At 56.0% G+C, this 24,683-nt stretch overlaps 1 protein-coding gene and 1 long non-coding RNA gene across 2 annotated transcripts; one reads left to right on the top strand and one right to left on the bottom strand.

Annotated features, from left to right (window-relative positions):
• Positions 1-24,683, top strand: Dhx34 (DExH-box helicase 34). Its single transcript, XM_027431053.2, has 17 exons — positions 1-131; positions 3,821-4,796; positions 5,265-5,576; positions 6,847-7,101; positions 7,943-8,045; positions 9,513-9,730; positions 12,102-12,276; positions 15,463-15,656; positions 16,139-16,240; positions 17,912-18,145; positions 18,332-18,505; positions 18,842-18,959; positions 20,314-20,420; positions 22,247-22,531; positions 23,119-23,295; positions 23,884-24,019; positions 24,401-24,683. Exons 2-17 carry the CDS (start codon positions 4,068-4,070, stop codon positions 24,532-24,534), a joined length of 3,453 nt encoding a protein of 1,150 aa, XP_027286854.1. The 5' UTR covers positions 1-131; positions 3,821-4,067; the 3' UTR covers positions 24,535-24,683.
• LOC118239337 lies at positions 15,003-17,039 on the bottom strand. The gene is made up of 2 exons (XR_004771216.1): positions 16,278-17,039; positions 15,003-15,329 (listed from the first exon to the last, which is right to left on the bottom strand). It is a non-coding gene; the product is annotated as an uncharacterized LOC118239337 (long non-coding RNA).

Below are 24,683 nucleotides of genomic sequence, written 5' to 3'. Positions count from 1 at the left end.
TGAGCGCTTTGTACGCAGGCGCAGCGTGTGCATTGGCCCGCCCCTCGCTCCCTATTGGCTCCTTTGCACAGAGAGGCCAGGTCGCGCTGTAGGGACCGGAAGTAGGGGCGTCCGCCGCCGCGGCGTCTGAGGTAAGGGGCGGGGCGTGCGTGCGTGCGGGGCGGCTGCGTGGCGGCCGTGCGGCCCGCGGGACGGTTTAGGGTGGCTCTGCTCCCCCCCGGGCGGCCGGGGGCCCCGGGGTGAGGACGGGGGGTGCCAGCAGGCCGGGCCCGGGAGCTCCGGCGGCCCCGAGAGAGGCCCGGAGCTGAGAGCAGTGGGGGCCGCGAACAGATCCCCGGGGGTCCCGGGCGGGCGTGATGGGGTGATCCCGGGGTGATCCGGGGTGATGATGGGGTGATGACGGGGTGATCCTGGGGAGATGATGGGGTGACCCCGGGGTGATGACGGGGTGACCCCGGGGTGATGATGGGGTGATCCCCGGTGATCCCGGGGTGATGACGGGAGGACCACGCTGAGGGAAAACGGAGTTTGAAACGACCCTGCAGTTTGGGGTGACTCGTTCTGGAGGACGAGGAACGCACCCCAACTTCGCCTTTCTCCCGCCGCGTGCTTACCTTAGTTAGACAGAGTGGGAATGGCGTTCGAGAAAGAGAACGAGAACACACGTGTGTGCGTGCGTGGTTGAGACCACACACACACAATACAAACACAGCACACAACACTCACACAACACAGTACACACACAACACAGCACACAACACACACACAACACAGTACACACACAACACAGTACACACACAACACACAACACAGTACACACACAACACACACAACACAGTACACACACAACACACAACACAGTACACACACAACACAGCACACACACACACACACAACACAGTACACACACAACACAGTACACACACAACACACACACAACACAGTACACACACAACACACACAACACAGTACACACACAACACACACAACACAGTACACACACAACACACACACAACACAGTACACACACAACACACACAACACAGTACACACACAGCACACACACAACACACACAACACAGCACAGCACAAACACATAACACAGCACACAAACAACACACACACAGCACACACACACAACACAGCACACACACACAACACAGCACAGCACAAACACATAACAGCACACAAACAACACACACACAGCACACACACAAACAACACACAACACAGCACACACGAACACAAACACAACACAAACACACACAAACACAAAATACAACACAGCACACACAACACAGCACATACACAAACAACACACAACACAGCACACACACAAACAACACACAACACAGCACACACACAAACAATACACAACACAGCACACAAACAACACACAACACAGCACACACACACAAACACACAACACAGCACACAAACAACACACAACACAGCACACACACAACACAGCACACACACACAGAGAAAGAGACCCCTGGGAGATAAGGTATTGGGTGGAGCGTTGTAGACGTAAACGGAGGGCCAGGGACCAGGTGTGGAATCTGAGCACAGGAGGCTGAAGCAGGATTGTGAGTTAAAGGCCAACCCAGACTACGTAGGAAGACGCTTGTCTCCAAATAAATAAATAAATAGGCTTAAGAAAAAAGAAAGTTAGCCAGGCAGTGGTGGCGCATTCAGGAGGCAGAGGCAGGCGGATCTCTGGAGGTCGAGGCCAGCCTGATCTCCAGAACGAGTGCCAGGACAGGCTCCAAAGCTACACAGAGAAACAAAAAAAGTGATGTACTCTGCTGCTGTGCCCGGGGTCTGTCTAGGGGAATCAACCCTACCACTTCACAAGGTCTTCCTCACCGGAAACTAAAGTGTAGCTCCAATAGTTCCTAGGACGGGACTAGGTCCCTACCCTCCCACGCCCGTGACTGCATAAAGCAAACCTCTGGATTCTTGAGACTGTAGGCCGAGTCTCAAGACTAATGCCATCAGGAGATGATTTGTGGTCTTTTGTGTAATTGCCCCCCCCCCCCCCCCGCGCCCCATTGATTCGGGGAGAAAACATCGAATTTGAGTAATAGTTTCTTCTTTTTGGCTTCTTTGCCAGTGTTTTGATATTTGATGGCTATTGCCCCATAAAACCACTTTAAATAAATTTATTTGCTCATGGTGGCAAATGGTCAGATTCAGACTTGATTATTTGTCGATAGGTTCTTAACCAAGGAAGTGTGTGATTCCTTTTATAATCATAAGCAGCCCCCCTTATTACATTTTATTTGAGTGGTTGGGGGAAAAGAGAGAGAGAGAGAGAGAGAGAGAGAGAGAGAGAGAGAGAGAGAGAGAGAGAGAGATCTTTTCTTTTACATGGATACCAAGACTCAAACTCAAGTTCAAATGCCTTTACCCACTGAGCCATCTCACTGGTCTGAGAAACCCTTTTAAGAAGGAAGAATGAGGCCGGGCATTGGTGGTGCACAACTTTAACCTCAGCACTCGGGAGGCAGAGACAGGAAGGATCTCTGTGAGTTCGAGACCAGCCTGGTCTACAAGAGCTAGTTCCAGGACATCCTCCAAAACCACAGAGAAACCCTGTCTCAACCCCCCCCCCCCAAAAAAAAAAAAGAAAGAAAGAAAGAAAGAAGGAAGAATGAGGGCTGGAGAGATGGCTTAGATGTTAAGAGCAGTGACTGCTCTTCAGAGGACCCAGGTTCAATTCCCAGCACCCACATGGCAGCTCACAACCTTCTGTAACTCCAAGATCTGACACCCTCACACAGACATATATGCAAGCAAAACACTAGTGTACATAAAAGAATAAATTATTAAGAAAAAGAAGCATGAGCCAGGCAGTGGTGGCACACACCTTTAATCTCAGCACTCGGGAGGCAGAGGCAGACGGGTCTCTGTGAGTTCAAGACCAGCCTGGTCTACAGAGCGAGTGCTAGGACAGCCAGCAGCCATATGTGCTTTATTATGTTTTTTTTTTTTTTCAACTGAGAGAAAACAAGATCCCAACTTTAACCAAAATGGCATTTTGTGGGATGGTGGTGTGCCTCGGTAGTAGAGCGCTTGCTTAGCATGTGTGAGCCTTCGGACTCTTATCTCAGCACTGTAGGGGAAGAAAAGGCATTTTCTTACCTAGGCAAGATGTGGAGGGTTGACAGCAGCTAAGCCTTGAACACTAACGATGTGATCAGGCGTCTCCCACGTCTCTCTTGCGGTGTCCCTCCCTGTGTGTGTCCATTATGTCTATATGAGGTTATCATCTAAGGTACATGTCTAGGAAAGACTGAGGCCCCTGAGCGACTCCCAATGGGTTCAGGTTTAACCCAACTTGTTTAGGTAGAACAGATAAAAAATAAAAAGGAGAGGTCCTCTCTCCTAGCAACCAAGTGTAAGTTCCAGAGTGGGGACCTGATTGGCTCATGTGTCCATTCTTCTAACCAATCACTGATTAAAAGGGGAGAAAGAGGACCACGACTGGCCAGGCGTTGGTGGTTCGCCCAACCCACCAGAGCCATGTGGCTGTGATGGGCTGTTCTCTGAAGGAAGGTGGAAACTTACCAAAGGATGGCATGTGCCAGGCAGGCAAAGCCAATCCCTCGCTTTCATTTTCAAATTCCGTTTCAGTTAAATTCAATTTAAAAAAAAAATTCAATTTCAAGGGTTTCCATTCAGTGTTGTGAGGCCCAACAGACACCAGATGTAGTTGCGTTCACAACCTCGCCTTCCTAGTCCCGTGCTTGAAGAACAGCAGGCTTCTAACCCATGTTGGAAAAGTGAATGGATGTCTTCTCTTTTCTTCTCCAAGCATCCAGGACCTGGCAGTCCAGGATGAACCTTTCTCCTCCTCAGAGATCACTACGGAAGCCATGAGGCACCTCGTGTGTCCCCAGCTCCTCCAGGCCCCTGGCTACCCACCTTGCCATCCATCGTGCTCCCGTACAAGGAAAGGGGAGTTCCCTTCCTGGAGATGGAGCATGGGGTGTAGGTAAAGACGCTTGGTGTAAGCGAGCAGAAGCAGGGGCACTACTCCTGACCGCACTGTGATAGGAACCATGCCTCCTCCTCCCGGGACGAGGGAGGGGAGGGATCACCTAGACCGAGACCGGCGTCACCATCGAGCTCCCAGGGAAGAAGAGGCCGCAGAGAAATGGGACTGGAATTGTCCCGAGACGCGTCGCCTCTTGGAAGACGCCTTCTTCCGTGATGAGGACTACATCCGTCGTGGTTCTGAGGAATGCCAGAAGTTCTGGGCATTCTTTGAACGCCTGCAGAGATTCCAGCACCTCAAGGCCCCTAGGAAGGAGGAGAAGGGCGCTGGCCACCCCAAACGCGGCATCCCCCCTGCTCTAGCTGACCTCCCTCGCACTTACGACCCACGCTACCGCATCAATCTCTCCATCCTCCTCCGCCCAGCAGACACTCGGAGCTGTCAGGGGTCGGGCAGGTGTCTGCCCCCGGAGAGAGCGTCGGAATTCCGTCGGGCGCTGCTCCACTACCTGGACTTCGCGCAGAAGCAGGCTTTTGGGCGGCTCGCCAAGCTGCAGCGGGAGCGGGCGGCACTTCCCATCGCCCAATATGGGAACCGCATCCTGCAGACGCTGAAGGATCACCAGGTGGTGGTGGTGGCCGGTGACACGGGCTGCGGCAAATCTACTCAGGTCCCCCAGTACCTGCTGGCTGCCGGCTTCAGCCACGTGGCATGCACTCAGCCCCGGAGAATCGCCTGCATCTCACTGGCCAAGCGGGTTGGCTTTGAGAGCCTCAGTCAGTATGGCTCCCAGGTGAGCACACCAGGTTTTCCAATGAGACACCAGGGAATGAGTTGATAGCCCTCATGGCCATATGTATGCATTACAGTTACCACTTAGGCACGGACTCAGAGATGATTCCAGAACTCTCATCTGCATCTCCGCGTGTACAGGTCCAAATGACAGCGGCGCTAGCATTATCCAGTATAGCAACCCTAACAGCCAGACAGATGGAAGCATCCAACTTATTTCCTCGCAGCCATTAGAAAATTCTGATTCTGTGGCTTGTGCTTCCAGGGTAGGAAATCCGGGCTCTAGGGTGGCCTTGTGTGCCTAGGTAAACGGCCTCATAGCAGAGCTCTGATTCCACCCCAAGCCCACAGGACTCGAGGCTGCCGCACAGACATGGCTTTGCCTCAGACAGGGAGGATCTCTGGTGCCAAGGCTCTTCCTTGTGTCCCCCGCCTGCCTGACCTCACACTCTCCTCCCTCCCACCCCAGGTTGGCTACCAGATCCGCTTTGAAAGCACACGCTCGGCGGCCACCAAGATCGTGTTTCTGACGGTGGGGCTGCTCCTACGCCAGATCCAGCGCGAGCCCACCCTGCCCCAGTACCAGGTCCTGATCGTGGACGAGGTCCACGAGCGGCACCTGCACAATGACTTCCTGCTGGGCGTCCTGCGTCGCCTGCTGCCCCGGCGGCCTGACCTCAAGGTCATCCTCATGTCGGCTACCATCAACATCTCTCTCTTCTCCAGCTACTTCAGCCAGGCTCCCGTGGTGCAGGTGCCTGGGCGGCTTTTCCACATCACGGTGAGCCCTGGCTTCCCTGCCTCTGGTCCCCACTGCCCTTTCCCGTCTCTGTCTGCAGCCTACAGCCGCAGACAGACCCGTTAAAGCACCTGGTCCCTGAGCATTCCGACCCGTATTTTTCTTCTGGGAAGTCCAGCCCTTCCAGGTGTTGTGCCCAAATTCTGAACCCCCAAATCACCAAGAGACCCATTCCGATGCAAAAGCAGAGAGTCTTTTATTATTAACAAGTTAACTGCCATAACTTAACTGTTCACCATGGCGGGTGGAATGAGAAGGACCCCGGGAAACTGTGAGGCGGGGAATTTATTGGGGTGTGCAAGGGGTGTGTCTAGGGGGTACGCAACAGTCTCAGGATTGGTGCACTTCCGGGATTGGGTGACCTGTCCTGTGTTGATTGGTCAACTGGTTGCTATGGCCTATAGGCCTTCCCAGGGCAGTTGCTATGCTCTGCAGTCAATGTTATGCCACTTTTACCATAAAGCACACCCAGAGAGCCGGGAAAGTGTGTCCAGAGCACCCCCCCCCCAGCTAACTTCTGATTGATTCCTTGCCTCATGGAGGGTGTCGGGCAAGGCCAGGCAAGTGTACGTTGCGGGGTCTTTTCTGCAGCCTGTCATGGCTGCTAAAGCAGGGGACTGGGTGAGGCTAGGGTCCCTTCCCAGGCAGAAGGCTGCTCTGCTCCGTGTGGTCCTTCAGGGACTCCAGCTCCTCCTTCCTCACAGCTCTACCACCTTGCAGGGCAGGGACTGTCATCGTAGGACCTCGAACTGCACCCCTCCTTCTATGTATGTGTCAGAGGTGTCCTCCTCCCGCTGGGGCACTCCAGATTGTGTAGTAAGCGTCTGTCCTCGTCTGCAGCATAGTCAGATGCTCGGGCAGGACTTCATTGTAGCTGGGAGTTTGTCGTTTTGCATGCCCACGAGGACGCTTCCTACTGTGTCCTGCGTGGGTTCCTCACAGGCCCCACTCCTTTGCTTATTCAGGGTGTGATTCTGTAAGAGCATATGTGCTGTCGTCCAGTTAATACATGTCTGTCGTCAGCACCTAGATTTTAAAACCTGCAGCGCTGCCAAGGCCAGCGCTTGGAAGCCTTCTCGTTACCTCACTGCTCTTTGATCTCACCATCTCCTCCAAAAGTTGCCCACCTTGAACGTGTCACCTGCCAACCACTTGTGCTGTGTGTCCCCTCCTCCCCACTGTGAGCACACGGTCCCTGCCGCATCGCCGCCCCAGAGTGACCGTGTGTTCCCGCACTGGCTCTCTCTCACAGGTGGTGTACCAGCCGCAGGAGGCAGAGCAGACAGCGTCCAAGTCAGAGAGGCTGGACCCACGGCCTTTCCTGAGAGTGCTGGAGGCCATCGACAATAAGTACCCCCCTGAGGAGCGGGGTGACCTCCTTGTCTTCCTCAGCGGCATGGCAGAGATCAGCACGGTGCTGGACGCCGCCCAGGCCTATGCCAGCCTCACCCAGCGCTGGGTGGTGCTGCCGCTGCACAGCGCGCTCTCTGTGGCCGACCAAGACAAGGTACTGCAGGCAGCCTCCCAGGCAGGGCTGGTTGGAGTCTGTAGGCCAGGCACCAAGTGTGCCTACGCACAGCACTGGCTATACCCCCCAGACCCAGGTCAGTGGGCTTGGGTGGGGTTACAACCATCAAATGGCCAAGCAGCCTGTAAATCCAGGAGATTTGGCCCTGGGGATCTTAACCAGGAGACAGTACATTTTCCACAAAAGGCCAGAGGGTTCTGCTTTCAGGTGTGTAAGCCACAGGCTCCCTCACCGAGTTCCAGGGAAATTTTATTTATAAAGACACGCGGCAGACTGAATGTGGCCATGGCTGTTGCTCTTAGCCATCATGCCTAGCCTAGAGAAGGGCTTCTGCAAAAGTGGCCTTGGTGAAAGCCTGAAGAAGTCAGGAGAGATGGGGCTGACGGGTGGGGCTGGACTACAGGGCCCCAGAAGACTCAAGTGTAGTGCCTAAATTTGTCCCAAATACCCTGGGGAGCCAGGCTGAACAGTGTGGGGACGTGGGGCGGGGCGGGGGTTAGAGTGAGTTTGACTGGAACCTGGAGGCCAGAGAGCAGCTCCGTGGGCTGAGGGTAGAGATGGAGGGGCCTGGAGTAGGGGCCAGGGCTTGGGGATGGCGAAGGAGTCAAGGGGCATTTAAGATGTTAAAGGGCCGAGGAGCTGAGGGAGAGAGCCTAGGGTGGCTCAGGCGGGGTACAGAGGGTGAGGTGGGCGCCAGGGAGGGCGCTGAGGCTGTTTGAGTGCGTGGGTGAAGTATTCCTGGAATACCCAGAAGAACACTGAGCCAGCACGTCCATCGGGGCCGAGTCAGCTCCTCATGTGACCGCCTTCCTTGCCCCAGGTGTTTGATGTTGCTCCAGCTGGTGTACGGAAGTGCATCCTGTCCACCAACATTGCAGAGACCTCGGTCACCATCGACGGGATCCGCTTTGTAGTGGACTCTGGTAGGGACGGCACTCAGTGCCCGTGCAGCACCGTGAGGACCCGTGAGAAACGCAGGCACGGATGTGGCCACAGGGTCACGGATGTGGCCACAGGGTCCCAGACCACTGCGGGGCGGAGGTGGTGCTGAGCTCTGGAGCCCAGGCAACATCCCAGTGTCCCTCAGACATTCCAAGCTTACATCTCTCTGCCCCAGGGCCTTCGGACTTTACTGCTCTGCCTGCCGAGTCCTGACTCTCTCCTCTAGTTTCATGGCTTGCACAAGCGCTCACACCTAGTAATCAACCCCTTCTTCCACTGTTGGGGGGGGGCAGAATTATATTTTAAATCTGCGACTCCGTTTATTTTATGTGTTCCCAACTGGAATATTCACTGGCAAGTCAGCCTAGCATGGTTGCTAAGATACATCAGAGCTGGCCAGTGGGGTCTTGTCATTGACACTTTTGTGAGATGGAAATAGTAACAACCACATCCTTAGGTTGCAAGAAGGAGTGAGTCGGTTCTCTTGGGTGTGTGGGCACCTGTGGGTATGCCCAGGGGCCTCAGCAGTTAGTGGTGGCGTGGCAGGTAAAGCATCCCATAATATCACATACCATGAAGACATTGTTTAAATGTCATCCGTTTAGACATGGTACACTCTTGATCTGGAGGCTGTAGAGTGTGGCAAGATAGAAGGTGGCTGCGTGGCAGTGCACGAGGTCCTGGGAGACCGGGGCCTTTGCTTGCTTATGGCTGTCTCCCCAGAGCCTGTGACTACGCTTGTGCCTGCACAGAGTAGGTGCTTACTTAGTCAGGACATAGGCGCTTACTTACTTAGTTTGGGGTGACCGACCATCTAAAGGAGCAAAGGTCAGGGAAAAAGGGAAAAAGGGACATGCGTGTTAGCCAGCCTTCTACATGGCAGACCTTGCCTCATCGCTTCTACAGAGATGTGCCCTGGCTCATGGCTTCTGTCCAGGGTCTAGTGACCCTGGTGCTTCTGTGATGGAGACAGCAAGACAGCTCGCTCAGGGCCAGGAAGCAAAAGGGGTGGAGGACGGGTGAGGCCCTGCTTTCCACTTCACATGGCAGTAACCCAAACACTCCCCGTCTGTCCACCTCTGAAAGGCTGGGGACCAGTGTTTGCCAGGCACACTCTGTCCCCCCGCTGGCTGTGCACAAATGAGGAAATGAAACCGTAAGTGAGCAGGATGCTGGGGCAGGCCTAGAGACCTGAGAGAGATGTAGGCATAGCGAGAGAGGCACAGATGTGGCCACAGAGGCCCAGGCCACTGCAGGCCGAAGGTGGAATTGAGCTGTGGAGCCCAAGCAGCCCTTCAGTGTCCCCCGGTGTCCACCCCACCACAGTCCCTCTCTCAGGAGTGTGGCAGAGTGGCAGGTAGGGTTGAGTGGGTGTCTAGCTCTTCTTGGCGATGCCGCACACACTCAGTACCCTCCCCAGTACCCACTCCTACCTCCTCTCCACCCAGGGAAGGTGAAGGAGATGAGCTACGACCCGCAGGCCAAACTGCAGCGGTTGCAGGAATTCTGGATCAGCCAAGCCAGCGCCGAGCAGCGCAAGGGCCGAGCGGGCCGCACGGGCCCCGGCGTCTGCTACCGCCTCTATGCTGAGTCTGACTACGATGCCTTCGCTCCATACCCAGTCCCGGAAATTCGCAGGGTGGCCCTGGACTCACTGGTGCTTCAGGTGAGGCCCCCTGACCTTGGCTGCCAGGGAGGAGTCGGGAGGGGTTTTGACCCAGTCAGGGCTGTCCACACTCTGGGAGGCCACACTCAGGTTGGAGAACTGCTCCTCAGATCCAAGGGCACAGACAAGGCTGTGGCTGCAAACAGAGCTCAGTGCAAAGTGGCTTTTGACTCCAGATTCCTTAAATCCTTTAAGTCACAACCTTTGTCTCATAGGGTAGCATTGGTTTAGTTACTGTGACAGGGACCCTCATGGGATGGCTAACAGAACTCTCTTACTCTCGCTCTCTCTTGGTGGATCTCTATGTACTCCTGGATCATCTGGAATTTGCTATGTAGCCCAGGCTTGCCTTTGTGTGTGTGTGTGTGTGTGTGTGTGTGGTTTGGGTTAAGGTTTCTCTGTTTTGTAGCCCAGGCTGGCCTCGAACTCACAGAGATCTGCCTGCCTCTGCCTCCTGATTGCTGGGATTAAAGGCGTGTGTGATCACACTCAGCTCTTCTAGGCTGGCCTTTGACTTGCAGCTGTCCTCTTGCCTTTGCCTCCGAGTGCTGGCATGACAGGCCACCACTCATCTTCATGGGGCCCTTCATGAGACCCTGATACAAAACCCAGCATTGGCGCACACCTTTAATCCCAGCACCTGGGAGGCAGAGGCAGGCAGATCTCTGTGAGTTCGAGACCAGCCTGATCAACAGAGCGAGTGCCAGGACAGCCAGGACTGCATAGTGAAACGCTGAGCAGGAGGGTGCAGAGTTGCAGCAGGACTGAGGCTGCTGCTCAGCTGGAGAGCACCTTCCCGGCATGTGTAGAGCCCTTGGTTCCAAACCCAGCATGGCAGCCGCACCTGTCACCCCAACACTCTGGAGGTGGAGGCGGAAGGGTCGGGTTCGTTTTAGGCTACATAGTGAGTCCATGGTGCGGTGATCTAAGATGTAAGTTCCTGTCGTAAAATGAAACGTGGAGAGAGCTGGCATTCAGTTAAGACGTAGAACACAGTCTAGCCCGTGTGAGGCCCCAGGTTCACTGCCAAAGACTGAATGAAAAAGAGAAGAAAGAGCAAGCGAGGCAGCCATACACGTCTGCCTTGGCTCCCATGCTGCCCACGTGGGTCTGGGAGTGGCACAAGCCAGTGCCCTTCCTACAGGCCCACATTCTGGCATCTTCTGATCCCACTCAGGTTTTAAAGGGATTTTGATTGTGACACCACTCAGATCCCTTGACCCACTGGTGACTTGTCCACCTGTCAGTTAAAGTCCCAGGGGCTTACGGGGCAAGGGGACATGCCCGGAATCCCAACACCCAGGAGGCTGGATTAGGAGGGTGTAGAACTTTTACAGCTTGGGCTGTACAAAGAGATCCTATCTGGAAATCAACACACAAACTCAGAAGCACTGGCCTGAGCAGTGTGGGAAATGTAAGCAAAAAGCCACACTCTCTGGGCGTTGGTGGCTCACGCCTTTAATCCCAGCACTCGGGAAGCAGAGGCAGGTGGATCTCTGTGAGTTCGAGGCCAGCCTGGTCTACAGAGTGAGTGCCAGGACAGGCTCCAAAGCAACACAGAGAAACCCTGTCTCGAAAAACAAAAAAAAAAAAAAAAAAAAAAAAAAAAAAAAAAAAAAAAAAGCCACACTCTCCACTTTTGGTTACTTTTAAAAACTTTATTTTCGATTCTTCAGTGTGTGTGTGTGTGTGTGTGTGTGTGTGTGTGTGTTGAGGCAGGATCTCACAGGCTGTCCTTGAACTCTGAATTCTTCTGCCTCAGCCTCTTGAGTATCGGGATGACACTGTCATGTTTTGCTCATTAGACATTCTTTTCCCGACAACATCAGGGAACAGGGTGGCCAGGCGGACGTGCAGAATCCCCAAGCCCCAGATGATGCAGGCGGGCTCTCTGAACTCTCCCGTTGTACCTCCTTTCAACTCTCCAGAGAGGTACTTGGCTTGTATGCCAGGATGAGCCTAGTGATGAGGGGTTTTGTTACATTCTCCCACTGTCACGGTGTGTCACTGTCCCCTCAGAGGTGGCCTGCCCAGCTGAGGAGCAATCCAAGGGATTTTCTGCTGTGATGGACCAGTCCAGGTGGTCCATCAACCTGGCCATTCAAGGCTTCTACCCAGCTGCCCCCACCCAGAGGGTGTCAAGGGTGCTTCAGCTGCAGTGTGCCTTGTTCCAGATTGACATTTTCAGATTGGCCCAGCTCAGTCACATGCTCACCGGAAGTCAGTTGCTCTAGTGGGCTGAGAGATTACAGTTCCTCCAGTGTGGATTTGTGAGGGAGACATTTTGGAGCTTGATAAAATTGATACCCTTGTAGTCTCTTGTGCCACAGTGGCTCCCGTGGTCCCTGAGGATATCTGCTTCTCATTTCAGATGAAGAGTATGAGTGTAGGAGACCCCCGGACCTTCCCCTTCATCGAGCCCCCTCCACCTGCCAGCCTGGAAACTGCTATCCTGTATCTCCGAGACCAGGGGGCCCTGGACAGCTCCGAGGCCCTCACCCCCATCGGGTCTCTGCTGGCCCAGCTGCCTGTAGACGTTGTGATTGGTAAGGGTCCCTCCTGCAGAGCTCACTGATCTGCTCCTTCTAAGTGACCCATAGGCAAGTCCAGGCCTTCCTAGGACATTTCCACTGTCACACAGACAGCTCATTCCTGAGGGCCCAGTGCCTGGAGCTGGGGTGCAGCTGTGAACACAGCACAGACCCGGAAAGTGAGCCGTGTGCTCAGGGGCCTGACGGCGCAGGTGTGACACAGAGAGAAAGCAGGAGACGGACAGGAGGTGTTGGGATGGTCAGGCCCCACTGTCCCTCGAGGGAAGCCAACAGTTGTGCGCAGGCGTGGCGATGAGGGGGTGTGAGCAGTGTGGGTGGAGCGGGCAGTACATTCCCAGCGTAAGCCAGAAGTAGCATGCGTAACTTCAGACTCAGCAAAGGGAGACGGGAGAAGTCATTTTTGGTAATTCGTTGTGCTTAAACAAGCACACCCAAAACATGCTTACGGCATGTAATTGGTATAAAATTAGCCACAGTATTCATGTTGTTTCTTCATGTCAGTCTTGGAAGTCCAGTGTGCGTTTCCTGCTCCAGCACATGCGTTTGGATCGGCCACACCTCAAGTGCTTAGTAGCCACCCGTGGCTAGTGGTTGCCTTATTGGACAGAAAGGCACATTGAGTCGAGGGAGCAGCCAGGGCCGAGGCCTTGTGGTAGGAGCCTTCCAGTGTGATCCAGGAAGCCTGTGTGGCTGGCAGGGGAGGAGGGCAGATGAGGTACAGGGAGGAGAGGGCCTTAGAAGGCTAAGAAAAGGAAAACAGGAAGCAGCCACTAGGGCAGGTCAGTGTCCAGTCCAGGGTACGCATGCGCTGGCCAGTACTGGCCACATCTCCTCAGCCCCCTCCTTCCCTCTGTGCTCATTCCAGCCATCCCCGCCTAGTTCTTTAAAACACACAATCCAAGTGTGTGTAGCAGAGAAACCAAAAAAAAAAAAAAAAAAGAAAAGACCCCGAATAAAGCCCCAACGTTGTGATGTGGGGGCCACTAGCCTTTGAATATCATTCCACTGGAGGCCCACTGGCCGGTATGACTTCCAGCAGCTGGGGTGTCCCTGCAACCGTGTTAGCCACATCGTTAAATGCCACGAGCCCTCGTCACCTCCTGCTCCACACTGTTGAGCTCTTCAGTGGTTTGGAGCAGTTGGAGCAGACCCGTGTCCACCCGTTACCAAGAAGGGGGCTTCTGCCCTGAGGGGTCAGGCCCGTGAACTCTGTCCGACCGGTGACACACTGTGAGGACACGCTGTCTTAGTTAGGGCAGTTATCCCACTGCAGGTGCTAACACTGGGAACGCCTAATTGAGCAAGAGCTGCTCGCAAGACGGGCCTTTCACCACCGTCATCCTGAGGCCGGCAGGTCAGGCAGAGTGACCTTCGCACTCAGACCCAAGTCCTTCCCGCTCAGATCCACCCTCTTGTCTGTGCAGCCTAGCCCTGCTCTGCCCTGGTGGCCCTGCTCTGTCGCCGGATGTGTCAAGCAGGCTGCCTCTTCCTCTTGCTCATTCTGAGTCATCCCTGTCCCTCAGCTCTCCTGACTCACCATGCTCCGTTTCCACCACAGCCCACATTCTGCCCCCTCAGCAGGTCCACACACACACTGCTGCCCAAATCTGTGGCCGAGCCGATCGTTCACATGCCCAGCAGAGCGGCCCTGAGAGGCTGGATGCGGTGGCCTCGGAGGCCTCCAGTGCCTAACCAGATGGCTAGTTTTGTCTGTCTGGAGGGAGTCAGACAAGAGTAAAGGAGTCAGAGCTGAGGGCTAACGGGCATTCCCCGGGGCTCTTGCCATGCCAGGGGAGCCTCAGCCTGTCTCCCCGTTTCCTCTGAACCTCCTCAGGATAGGTGAGGAAGCAGGCTCAGCCGGGGGAGCTGACATGTGCCCCAGGGTGTGGAAGAGGTGCCAACAGGCGAGCCCTGGAGCTCGACCTCGTGCCCCACACCATCTCCTGCGGTGGGAGTCTCTGACCCACTTACACCTGGGGGAAAACAGGCATGTGCAACAGCAGAGCAGAGGGTGTGAGGCCCAGGTGACCCATGGTGGCTGGCTCTGAGCGTCCGTCCCACCGTGAAACACAGACAGATGGTCCTAGGACAGTCCCGAGAAGCCCATTGTTCTGTCTCACAGGTGAGCCATAGGGACCTTGTACAGGCCTGGGCTCTGCCTAGCCCAGCTGCAGCCTCGCTTCAGTACTCTCATCCCAGGGGGTCAGTGTGTCATAGGAACTGGAGGAGAGCATTTGATGGGGCAGGCAGACAGGGCCTGAGCCCCCAGAAAGTCCCATGTCTACACAGGTCTCCAAAGCCAGGGGGTTCCCTGCTCTTCACTGATAGGCCTGGATGTATGGACGCTGCTTTCTTTCTTTCTTTCTTTCTTTCTTTCTTTCTTTCTTTCTTTCTTTCTTTTTTTTTTCTTCAGATGCTGGTTTCTTTTAAAGATTTATTATGTACACAGCGTTCTATACTGCTGTATGCCTGCCTGCCAGAAGAGGGCAGCAGATCTCAACCTTGTGGTTGCTGAGAATTGAACTCAGGACCTCTGGAAGAGCAGCCAATGCCCTTAACCTCCGAGCCATCCTTCCAGCCCAAGGAGACGGGTTTCTACAGAGCATCCACCGCACCGAGTTCCGGGCCTAAAGCTTTTCTCCCCATGGCCTTCCCTGTTCCCCTTCACCTTCCTTTTAACCCCCCCCCCCTTTCTTCCTCCTCCTTGTCCTTGAACTAAATGAAGGCTGCAGCCAGTTTTATTCTGCTATACGCGTAGTCATCACCAGAACAGACCAGGGCAGGCAGGGCAGGTCTCCATCGGGGAGGCGAGTTGTGGCCATGGAGAGCGAAGGAAATCAAGCGAGGCAGGACCAGTTGGCGCCATTGTGAATACACGGGCAGCTCAGAGTTATGGCCAGCACTAACCAGAGCCCTGAGGGCCCGAGGAAGTAGGAACTCTGGTCACCTCCAGCAGAGAGATGGGGAAACGGAGGCTCTTGCCCAAGATTACGAGATCATGAATCCTGGCTTGTGGGTTTGAATCTGCCCGTCTGGTTCCTGAGGCTCTTTGTAAGCAAGGGGAAAGGAGGTGCAATCAGGCCGCCCGCAATCCCCCCAGAACAGAAAGGTTGCTTTCTCAGGTGCCCCCCCCCCGCCCCCCGACTCCCCAAGACTTAGCTCCGCCCCTGCCGCCCACAGGAAAGATGCTGATCCTGGGCTCCATGTTTAGCCTGGCAGAGCCTGTGCTGACCATTGCTGCCGCCCTCAGCGTCCAGTCACCATTCACCCGCAGTGCCCAGAGCAACCTGGATTGTGCCACAGCCCGGCGGCCCCTGGAAAGTGACCAGGGTGACCCCTTCACACTCTTTAATGTCTTCAACGCCTGGGTGCAGGTGAGGCTGGGCTGGGTGGGCTGGGCACCTCGGTCATTTTACCCAACCGGGGGATCTCACAGCTGTAGTGCCTCATGAATCTGAGCCCTGAATATACCTAAGGAGTCCCTTGTCCCTGCCCCATTCACAGCCTGGGGCCCAGGGACAGCCAGCGCCTAGCCCAGGATCAACCGGGAGCTTGAGATTGCCAATCCTGACAGAAACCAATGCTGTCTGGAGAAAAGCCAGCCAACTTGGGGGACATTGTATACCCTGTCTGTCATTCCTGATCCCTTATCTGTGGCAGATCAGAGTTGTGACTTGTGGCACCTAACCCAGGTGCCCCTGTGGGGGTACAGCCCTGAGGCTGAGTCCTGGGTGGGGGGGGCTACCAGGGTCCCCGAGAGCAGCCCCCACCTGCCCTCGCTTCAGAGCCTCCCATGCTGGGGCTCCCTCCCCGAGCTGGCCAGTCCCCGACCCTGAGGTGTCTGCCCCTCAACCAGGTGAAGTCTGAGCGGAGCAGGAACTCTCGCAAGTGGTGCCGCCGCCGGGGTGTGGAGGAGCACCGGCTGTACGAGATGGCCAACCTGCGGCGCCAGTTCAAGGTGAGGGCCGGACCCTTCTTGGTGACCAGGGCCTCACCATATCACTGTCCAAGCCGACAAGCAGGACCGGAGCATCCTGGGCAAGGTGGAAAAAAATGTGCACCTTGAAGAGGGTTCCAGTATGGGTCACTGGGCCACGTGGCATCCCGATGGTGAAGCCCACTCTTGGCCCTCAGCATAGGCTAAGTGCTGGGGGACCGACCGTGTAGTGTGACAGGACAGCCAGTGTGTGCAGCGTATCCCGGTTCTGCCACGTTCTGATTGCGACACTGTGGCTGCGGGCACATGCTGTCCTTCGGCCTTAGCTTCCCCTGGAAACCGGAAGATGAAAGTAGTGACAATCTTGCAACCTCCATGAATCCCAGGGAGCAAATGTACATAGCTCACCAGATGGCTGCCTGACAGGCATGTGGGTGGCTGTGTGGACAGTGCGTCACTGTGGTCGACCCATGATCCTGTGGCTTCTGTCTCTCCACCGCTCACAGGGAGCTCACATACACTGAGCCATGTTGGGCCCTGTCTTTCCCTCCCCATGCCTGCAGCTTTTGGAGCTGTCATTCCACCCTTGGTACCCGCAGGCACTGAGAGGCCCATGTGATGTGTGTCAGGGCATGGAAGCACTTGTATGTGCACACATACAACATCTGTGTTCTCAGGCACAGTGGGAAACGGGCCCGTGAGATGGCATGCTTTGATGACTGTTGAAAGTGTGGCCAGGGTGGTGGTGGTGGGGGGGGACTCAGGTCTTTCCATCTGACTCCCACTGGATTCTGGAGTAGGAAGATCCAGGTTGGTGGGATTTGGCCTTTTCTTCTCCCTCTCCCTCTCCTCCTCTCTCTCCTCTCCCTCTCCCTCTCCCTCTCCCTCTCCCTCTCCCTCTCCCTCTCCCTCTCTCTCTCTCTCTCTCTCTCTCTCGCAGGATTTTACTGTTTATTAGCCTTGGCTGTCCTGAAACTAGCTCTGTAGACCAGGCTGGCCTTGAACTTACAGAGATCCGCCTGCCTCTGCCTCCTGAGTGCTGGGATTAAAGGCATGCGCCACCACTGCCCAACTCTTTGTGTGTGTGTGTGTGTGTGTGTGTGTGTGTGTGTGTGTGTGTGTGTGGTGTTGAGTCTTGCACCCAAGGTCTTGCTTATGCTAGGTAAGCACTCTTGTCACTGAGTGGAAACTCCCCAGTCCCTCTTTTCTTCATAGGGCCTTGTTATGTAGCCCTGGCTGGCCTTAAACCCATGATCCCCCTGCCTCAGCCTCTTGTGTGCTGGGATTACAGGTATGCATGGCCATGTCTGGTTTGAGATGTGGCGTTCCTGATTGGTTCCCAAGCACAGCCCAGCTGTGAGTGGAATCTTCTGGGGTCAGAGGATCTGTGGCCTACTCTAGCCCTCAAGTGAGCCTGGAGGCAGCTCTGGGAGCAGCTGCCATGACCCCCTTGTGAACCACCTGTGCCCGACCAGGTGTTCCAGTGAAGCACCTGGGCATGACCAGGTGCTCCTGGGTTCACTAGTGACAGCTCTTCCCAGGGCACAGACTTCAAGGCTGGGGACTGACTCTCATCCAGCCCTGCAAGGGGGAACTGGGGCACCCACTTTTTGCACTGAGGAGAACACTGAGCCTATGCCAGTCCAGAGCCCACTAGCTGTGCCCACTCACCTGTGCCCTTCCTGTCCACAGGAGCTGCTGGAGGATCACGGGTTGCTGAGTGGAGCCCAGGTAGTGGCCCCAGGGGACAGCTACAGTCGGCTGCAGCAGCGTCGAGAGCGCCGGGCCCTGCACCAGCTGAAGCGACAGCATGAGGAGGGTGGGGGGCGCAGGCGCAAGGTCCTGAGGCTGCAGGAAGATGGCTGCTCCAGCGATGAGGACCACGAGGGCTCTGCCTCCCAGCGGGCTGACAGCGTTGACATCCAGGTGAGACTGCCAGGTACTGGGTCGGGAACATAAAGGGGTGTGTAACACAGGAGAGACAGCCACCTCCAAGGGATTGAAGGGTGTCTTGCTCTCACCCGGATGACTTCCATAGCCCCTCCCAACCCGAGTGTGTGTGTCCATCCAGAGAGTCACCACCGGGGCTGCCACCAATCCTTGTCTCTACAGGACGTAAAGTTCAAGCTTCGGCACAACCTGGAGCAGCTGCAGGCGGCAGCCAGCTCAGCCCAGGACCTGACCCGTGACCAGCTGACCCTACTCAAGCTGGTGCTGGGGCGGGGCCTCTACCCACAGCTGGCTGTGCCCGATGCATTTAACAGTGGCCGCAAAGACTCGGACCAGGTGGGGTGGGGTTCCTTCTCCCTCTGTCTGTCACTTAACGTGTTTCCTGAATACCTGCTGTGTTCCGGGAGCTTAGTGTGACAGAAGGACCCCGGCTTTGTCCTTGGGCTGCTCTGCACACTGGAGGGGAGGGAGGGGGCAGGACTGGAGGGGGGCAGGGCAGTGGGTCAGACCCAGCTGACATTCAGGGGTCTGGGGGCATCATGGATGAGGAGGCATGAGAGTATAGTCCTGAAGGGGGGACCTTGCCCCGGGGGAGGAGGAAAGGAGTCCGGGCACTGGGTGGAGCGGGGCTGCTGTGGCCTGTGCTCCAGTGCTTGTCTTTGGCCTCTGCAGATTTTCCACACCCAGGCCAAGCAGGGCACCGTGCTGCACCCCACCTGTGTCTTCGCCAACAGCCCCGAGGTATTGCACACACAGGGGCAGGAGGCCTCGGGCCGTGAAGAGAGCCAAGGTACAGTGACCCTGGTGGCACGTGAGGGATGGTGACACTACAAGCTCAGGTCGTTCACTTGGGTATTCTCCAGGGCTCTTTCTCACACCCCAGTCTGTGCCATGGGAGGAGAGAGAACTTTAGGAGAAGCCCTGCCAGGTGGTCGTGGGTAGCACGCAGTGCCGAGCTTCTGGGCCACTGCCCAAATCCAGCCGGCGGTGCCCTGTGAGAGCCTCAGCTTGGGCCTGAGGAGGGAACACCCCCCCCCAGCTTTTGTGGCTTTTGTGCAGACACGCAGGCAGAGCCACAGGGGCCCAGCCCCAGGCTGCCACTGTGTCCCCTGCAGCCTGGCTGCGAGCTCAGGAGCCAGGCCACCCTCCCTGGGTGTGAGGGAAGGGAGTGAGATGGTCACTGACAAAGACAAGGCTTAGGAGGGGCAGGGCGGGGGTGGAATGAGCTTTGTTGACCACCATGACCAGGTTAGGGGGGTGGCCCCCGCTCAGCTATACCCTCAGCTTCTCCTTTTCTCTCTCTTTCCCCCCGTGTCTTAAAAATTTCCAATCATATAAGATAGTCATGAACCCTAGGTGCCCTCGAGCAGCCTCAATAACTGTCACGGTTTGTTATCCCCTCCCTTGTTATCTGGAGTATCATGTTCACTTTGCTGGAGCATTTTATTTATTTGTTTCTTTGTTTGTTTGTTTAGTTTTGGTTTTTCTAGACAGGGTTTCTCTGTGTAGCCCTGGCTGTCCTGGAACTCACTCTGTAGACCAGGCGGGGGTGGACCACTGCCAGGCTGCATTGTATTTAATTTTACAAGCAATGATTTTACATTTGTTTACTTTGTGTGTGTTTTAAGGCAAACATGTTACCACATGCACGTGGAGGTCAGTCTGTGGGAGTCACTTCTCACCTTCTATCATGCGGGTCCTGGGAATTGAACTCAGGTCGTCAGGCTTGGCGGCAAGCACCTTTACTAGCTGAGTCACCTCACCAGCCCTTACTGGAGCATTTTAAAGCACATGCCAGACTTCAGGTCATTTAATAACAAGCACTGTGCCGGGCGTTGGTGGCACACGCCTTTAATCCCAGCACTTGGGAGGCAGAGGCAGGCGGATCTCTGTGAGTTCGAGACCAGCCTGGTCTACAAGAGCAAGTTCCAGGACAGCCTCCAAAGCCACAGAGAAACCCTGTCTCAAAAAACAAAAAACAAAACAACAAACAAAAAGCAAAAAGCTGTGGTGGAGTGTGTCCTAACCCGTGGTGGGCATGCTGTCTCTGTGCTGTGTGCCATCAGGCCCTGAGTGACAGACGGGTGTGTGGGTGTGCAGCTTGGGAGTCAGGCGGGCCTGAGCTGGCCACTTTCACCTTTCAGATGACAAGGACCAAATGAGCTGCAAGCATCAGCTGCTGGCCTTCGTCTCCCTCCTGGAGACCAACAAGCCATACCTGGTGAATTGTGTCCGCATCCCGGCCCTCCAGGTAGGCCTGTGCCCTGACTCTGGTTGGACGGTTGCCTGCAAGAGCTGCCCTCTGCCCATGCTGGCTGCTGGCATGGTCTGTGGCTGTGGGTGGTCCTTGTTTGTGGCTCTCTGCCATGGTTACTTGTTGAGTGCCTGCTGGTGCCAAGCACCATTCCCAGCACCCAGTGACACACTGAGGGGTCAGGCCCTCTCCTGCCCTCCTGGGCTCACAGTCAGGGAAGCCCATGTCGTGTCTTCAGGGGAATCGAGGAGTACAGGTGAATGCCTGTAACCCCACTAGGAGGCTCATGGGTTTGAAGCCAGCCTGGGCTATTTGAGATTGTGGCTGTTTTTCTGTTCTTTGTTTTTCTTAAGTCACCAGGAAAAATAGGGATGGGGAAAAGTGGTGGGAGGTGGCGGACAGCAGCTGGTACGATAGGAGCTGATGAGACGCGCTGACTGGCTGCAGTCCAGAAAGCACGGTGTCACACTCTGAGGGGATTATCTTTAGCAAGAGGGCCAGCCTGTGCCAAGGCCCCAAGGCAGGCGTTTGCAGCCGTGTATGGCTAGCGACTGGGGCAGGCTTTGATGTAGTGGCTGTGGGAAGCCGAGCCCAGTCCAGGAGGGAAGTGCCAGGCCTGCCCACTGTGTCCTGCATAGCCTAGGTGCTCACTTTGCACAGAGGCAGTAGAGGTCACATCACCACCTGAGCCACACACAGAGGGAATAGTGACCACAGATCTATGGTCACATGCTACCCCAACAGCTCCCCTGTCAGTTAGATGTCCCCACTATTCAGACCCCTCTGGTTTTGTTCCTGAGACAGGAAGGAAACTGTGCAGGGGCTACAGGAGGCTGCGACCCTTGACCTCCAGTGAGGCCTTTCCCTGGAGCTATGGGTGCCAGCCACCATTGCGGGGTGGGGGGGCATCTGTGCTAGCCAGATGGAGCTCATGCAGTGGGAGACAGTGCAGCCAGGGCTCCTGTGTCGTATGGAGAGAGGGATGGTGTGGTGGCCAGCCAGAGGGTGGGAATGAGACATTTGCCCTTTGGAATGATGCCTGGGTCCACCCCCCTCCCACCGTTCTGCTTGTTTGGGGTGCAGAATCTCAAATGGGCATCACCTGCCGAGCCCTGAGGTACCGTCACCAGCCCCCCGCCCATCCACCCATGACCAGCCCTGTCCTTCCTATGGGATTGCCCCCAAATTATCACCACTGAACACCACACAGGGGGGTGTGGCCCTGCCCTGGTGTCAGAGACACCATGCCTGCATCTGCCATCTTTCTCGCTTCCCGTCTTCCTGCCTCAGCCTCCCAAGCACTGGGATTGAGGCGCGTGTCATCAGTTTACTGCTCCTTTCTTCTGTGGCCCCCTAAGATTCCTCGGCTCCCAGGGCGTTCCACCCTTTAATTTTGTGTGTGTCCCTCCGAGTTGAATGCTGGCTGGTGGCGGGGCTGGATTGTGCTCTTCTCCAGCAGCAGAACATGCAGAGGAGGCCTGCGGGGTCGTTGGGTGGTTCTATTGAGTAGTCAGGGTGGGGGTGGGCAGCTGGGAGGGTGCACGGATGGAGAACAGGGGGGTGGGTGGAGAGGTAGGCAGACAGGAGGCGGGCAGCTGGCACATGGATGGACAGGTGGACGGGTAGACAGATAGGATGGGTTATTGGGAGAGGGACATTGGGCACAGTGATGGACAAGTCGGGATAGGCAGGAGAGGGGTGGACAGGTCCGTGCATTGAGCGAACAAGCAGACGGGTGGGTTGTGAATGACGGGCAGGCAGGGACACGGCCGGGTGGGCACTCTGAGATGGCATCGTGAGCTGCTGACTCTGGTCTCCTTCAGTCCCTCCTGCTGTTCAGCCGGTCCATTGACACCAACGGTGACTGCTCCCGCCTGGTGGCTGACGGTTGGCTGGAGCTGCAGCTCGCAGACAGTGAGAGCGCCGTCCGGCTCCTGGCAACATCCCTGCGGCTCCGTGCCCACTGGGAAAGCACCCTGGACCGGCAGCTGGCCCACCAGGCCCAGCGACAGAGGTTAGAGCAGGAGGAAGAGGCGGACTCTCCAGCAGTCAGCCCCCGGGAGGTGGCTGCTCTGAGCACCGAGCTGCTCCAGTTCATGGCGGCCAAGGTACTGTGTGGCCAGAAGGGGCGTCACTTAGCAGGGGTTCACTTCAGCGCAAAGAGGCTAAGTGGTACCCGAGGTCACATGGGCAAGGGGAGGCACTCGCATTGCACTCCAGAGGCCATGCCGCTAGACACCACTCGTTAACCAAATGACAGGCGCCTTCTGCATGCATGGCGCGAGCTAAGGACCTGTGAGGGCTCAGGTGTGCCCTGTGAGGGCAGAGAGGGGGATGTGGGCGGGTGGGAACAGACAGCTGCTTCTGGTCCTGCCCCATGGGAGTCCAGGCAGAGGGATAAATCTTGGCTGACTTCCTGGAGGTGAGGATGGGCCCACCTCCTTTTGGGAAAAGGGGAACAAGCCTGAGATGCCATGCGGGAGGGAAAGGTGCCTCAGGACTGGCTGTGGTCTCCTCAGCAAGAAGGAGCAGAAGAGAGCCTGGGGAGGGGAGTTGGAGGGGCCACAAAGGCCTGAAGGCAAATATGAGTGGCTTAGGCTGGTGGTCCCATTCCCACAAAATCCAAGGCGGGCTTTAGGCAGAGCTGGCTCTGGGGTGCCCACCTCATCTCTGTCTCTGGTGTCTCCTTCTGTAGGTTCCCTACAGCCTCCGACGGCTCACTGGCCTAGAAGCCCAGAACCTCTATGTGGGACCCCAGACCATCACGACCGCCCCTAGTCTACCCGGCCTCTTCGGAAACTCTACCCTGTCCCCACACCCCACCAAGGGGGGCTATGCTGTCTCCGATTTTCTCACCTACAACTGCCTCACGGTGAGTGTGGTCACTTGCCTCCTATAGCCTCCTCTCCCGCTTAGGGTAGATTTCTTCCTTCCTTCCTTCCTTCCTTCCTTCCTTCCTTCCTTCCTTATTTTATTTTATTCTATTTTTTTTTTTTTATTTTTCGAGACATGATTTCTCTGTGTAGCTTTGGAGCCTATCCTGGCACTCGCTCTGGAGATCAGGCTGGCCTCGAACTCACACAGATCCGCCTGCCTCTGCCTCCCGAGTACTGGGATTAAAGGCGTGCGCCACCAACGCCCGACCTCTTTCTTTCTTAACAATTCTTTTTTAATGATTTATTTATTTCCAAATGCATTGGTATTTTGTATGCCTGCATGTCTGTGTGAGGGTGTCAGATCCCCTGGAGGTAGAGTTACAGGCAGTTGTGAGCGACCATGTGGGTGCTGGGAATTGAACCCAGGTCCTCTGGAAGAACAGTCAGTGCTCTTAACCACTGAGCCATCTCTCCAGCCCTAGGGTAGATTTCTGAATGGGTTGTAGCCCTGAAGGGTCTGGGGGGTGGGGGGCCGGGTTCCTTGTTGGTGAGGCAGGGGTCCTAATGCCTTCACTCTGCTGCAGAGTGACACCGACCTGTACAGTGACTGTCTCCGCTCCTTCTGGACCTGCCCACACTGTGGCCTGCACATGCCGTTCACACCCCTGGAGCGCATCGCTCACGAGAACACCTGCCCCGAGGCGCCGAGGGATGATCCAGGCAAGTCTGAGGAGGGGTGGGGCGTGTGTGGGGGTACCTGGATCCTGTGACAAGCATGAGGTCCTTAAACATTGTCTATCACACATTGCTGCCTGTGTCTGGCTTGCTGGATACTGGGGACCAACAGCCCAAGACCCTGGCCCTAGCCGGGACCACCCAGAATCCTTGAAGGCCAGTCAGGGCACAGGGGACCTAGACGGTCTTCCCTTTACCTGTCTTCTGCTTTTCTCTTGGGTGGCTGTTGTGGTTTCTTTGTCGCACAGCCACCTCTGCCTCAGAGAGATGCTGTCACATCTGCCACAGACTGTGCCTGGATGCCACAAATGCTGGCACCAGGCACCAGGGCTGGGTGGGAGCCATAGCCACCCCTTTCCACCACAGGGTCTGAGGAGGCTGCTCCTGCACCACCGCAGAAAACCTCGGCGCTGCAGAGACCCTACCACTGCCCCGTGTGTGGGGAGGACTTCCTCTTCACGCCCACTGAGGTGCTGAGACATCGCAGGCAGCATGTGTGATCCAGGAGCTCCAGGGAGCACCCCAGATGCTCCAGGCCAGAACTCTAGGGAACACGGGGGCGGGGGCAGTGGGGTGTCCGTGTAAATAAAGCAGACTTTGCATCTGAACCTGTGCCTCCCAGTGGGGAGAGCCACAGCTGTGGTCCAGG

This window comes from Cricetulus griseus, chromosome 9 (genome assembly GCF_003668045.3).
Source record: "Cricetulus griseus strain 17A/GY chromosome 9, alternate assembly CriGri-PICRH-1.0, whole genome shotgun sequence".
Lineage (NCBI taxonomy): Eukaryota > Metazoa > Chordata > Mammalia > Rodentia > Cricetidae > Cricetulus > Cricetulus griseus.
The sequence above is the reverse complement of the archived record's forward strand: the minus strand, read 5'-3'. Positions and strand labels throughout refer to the sequence as shown.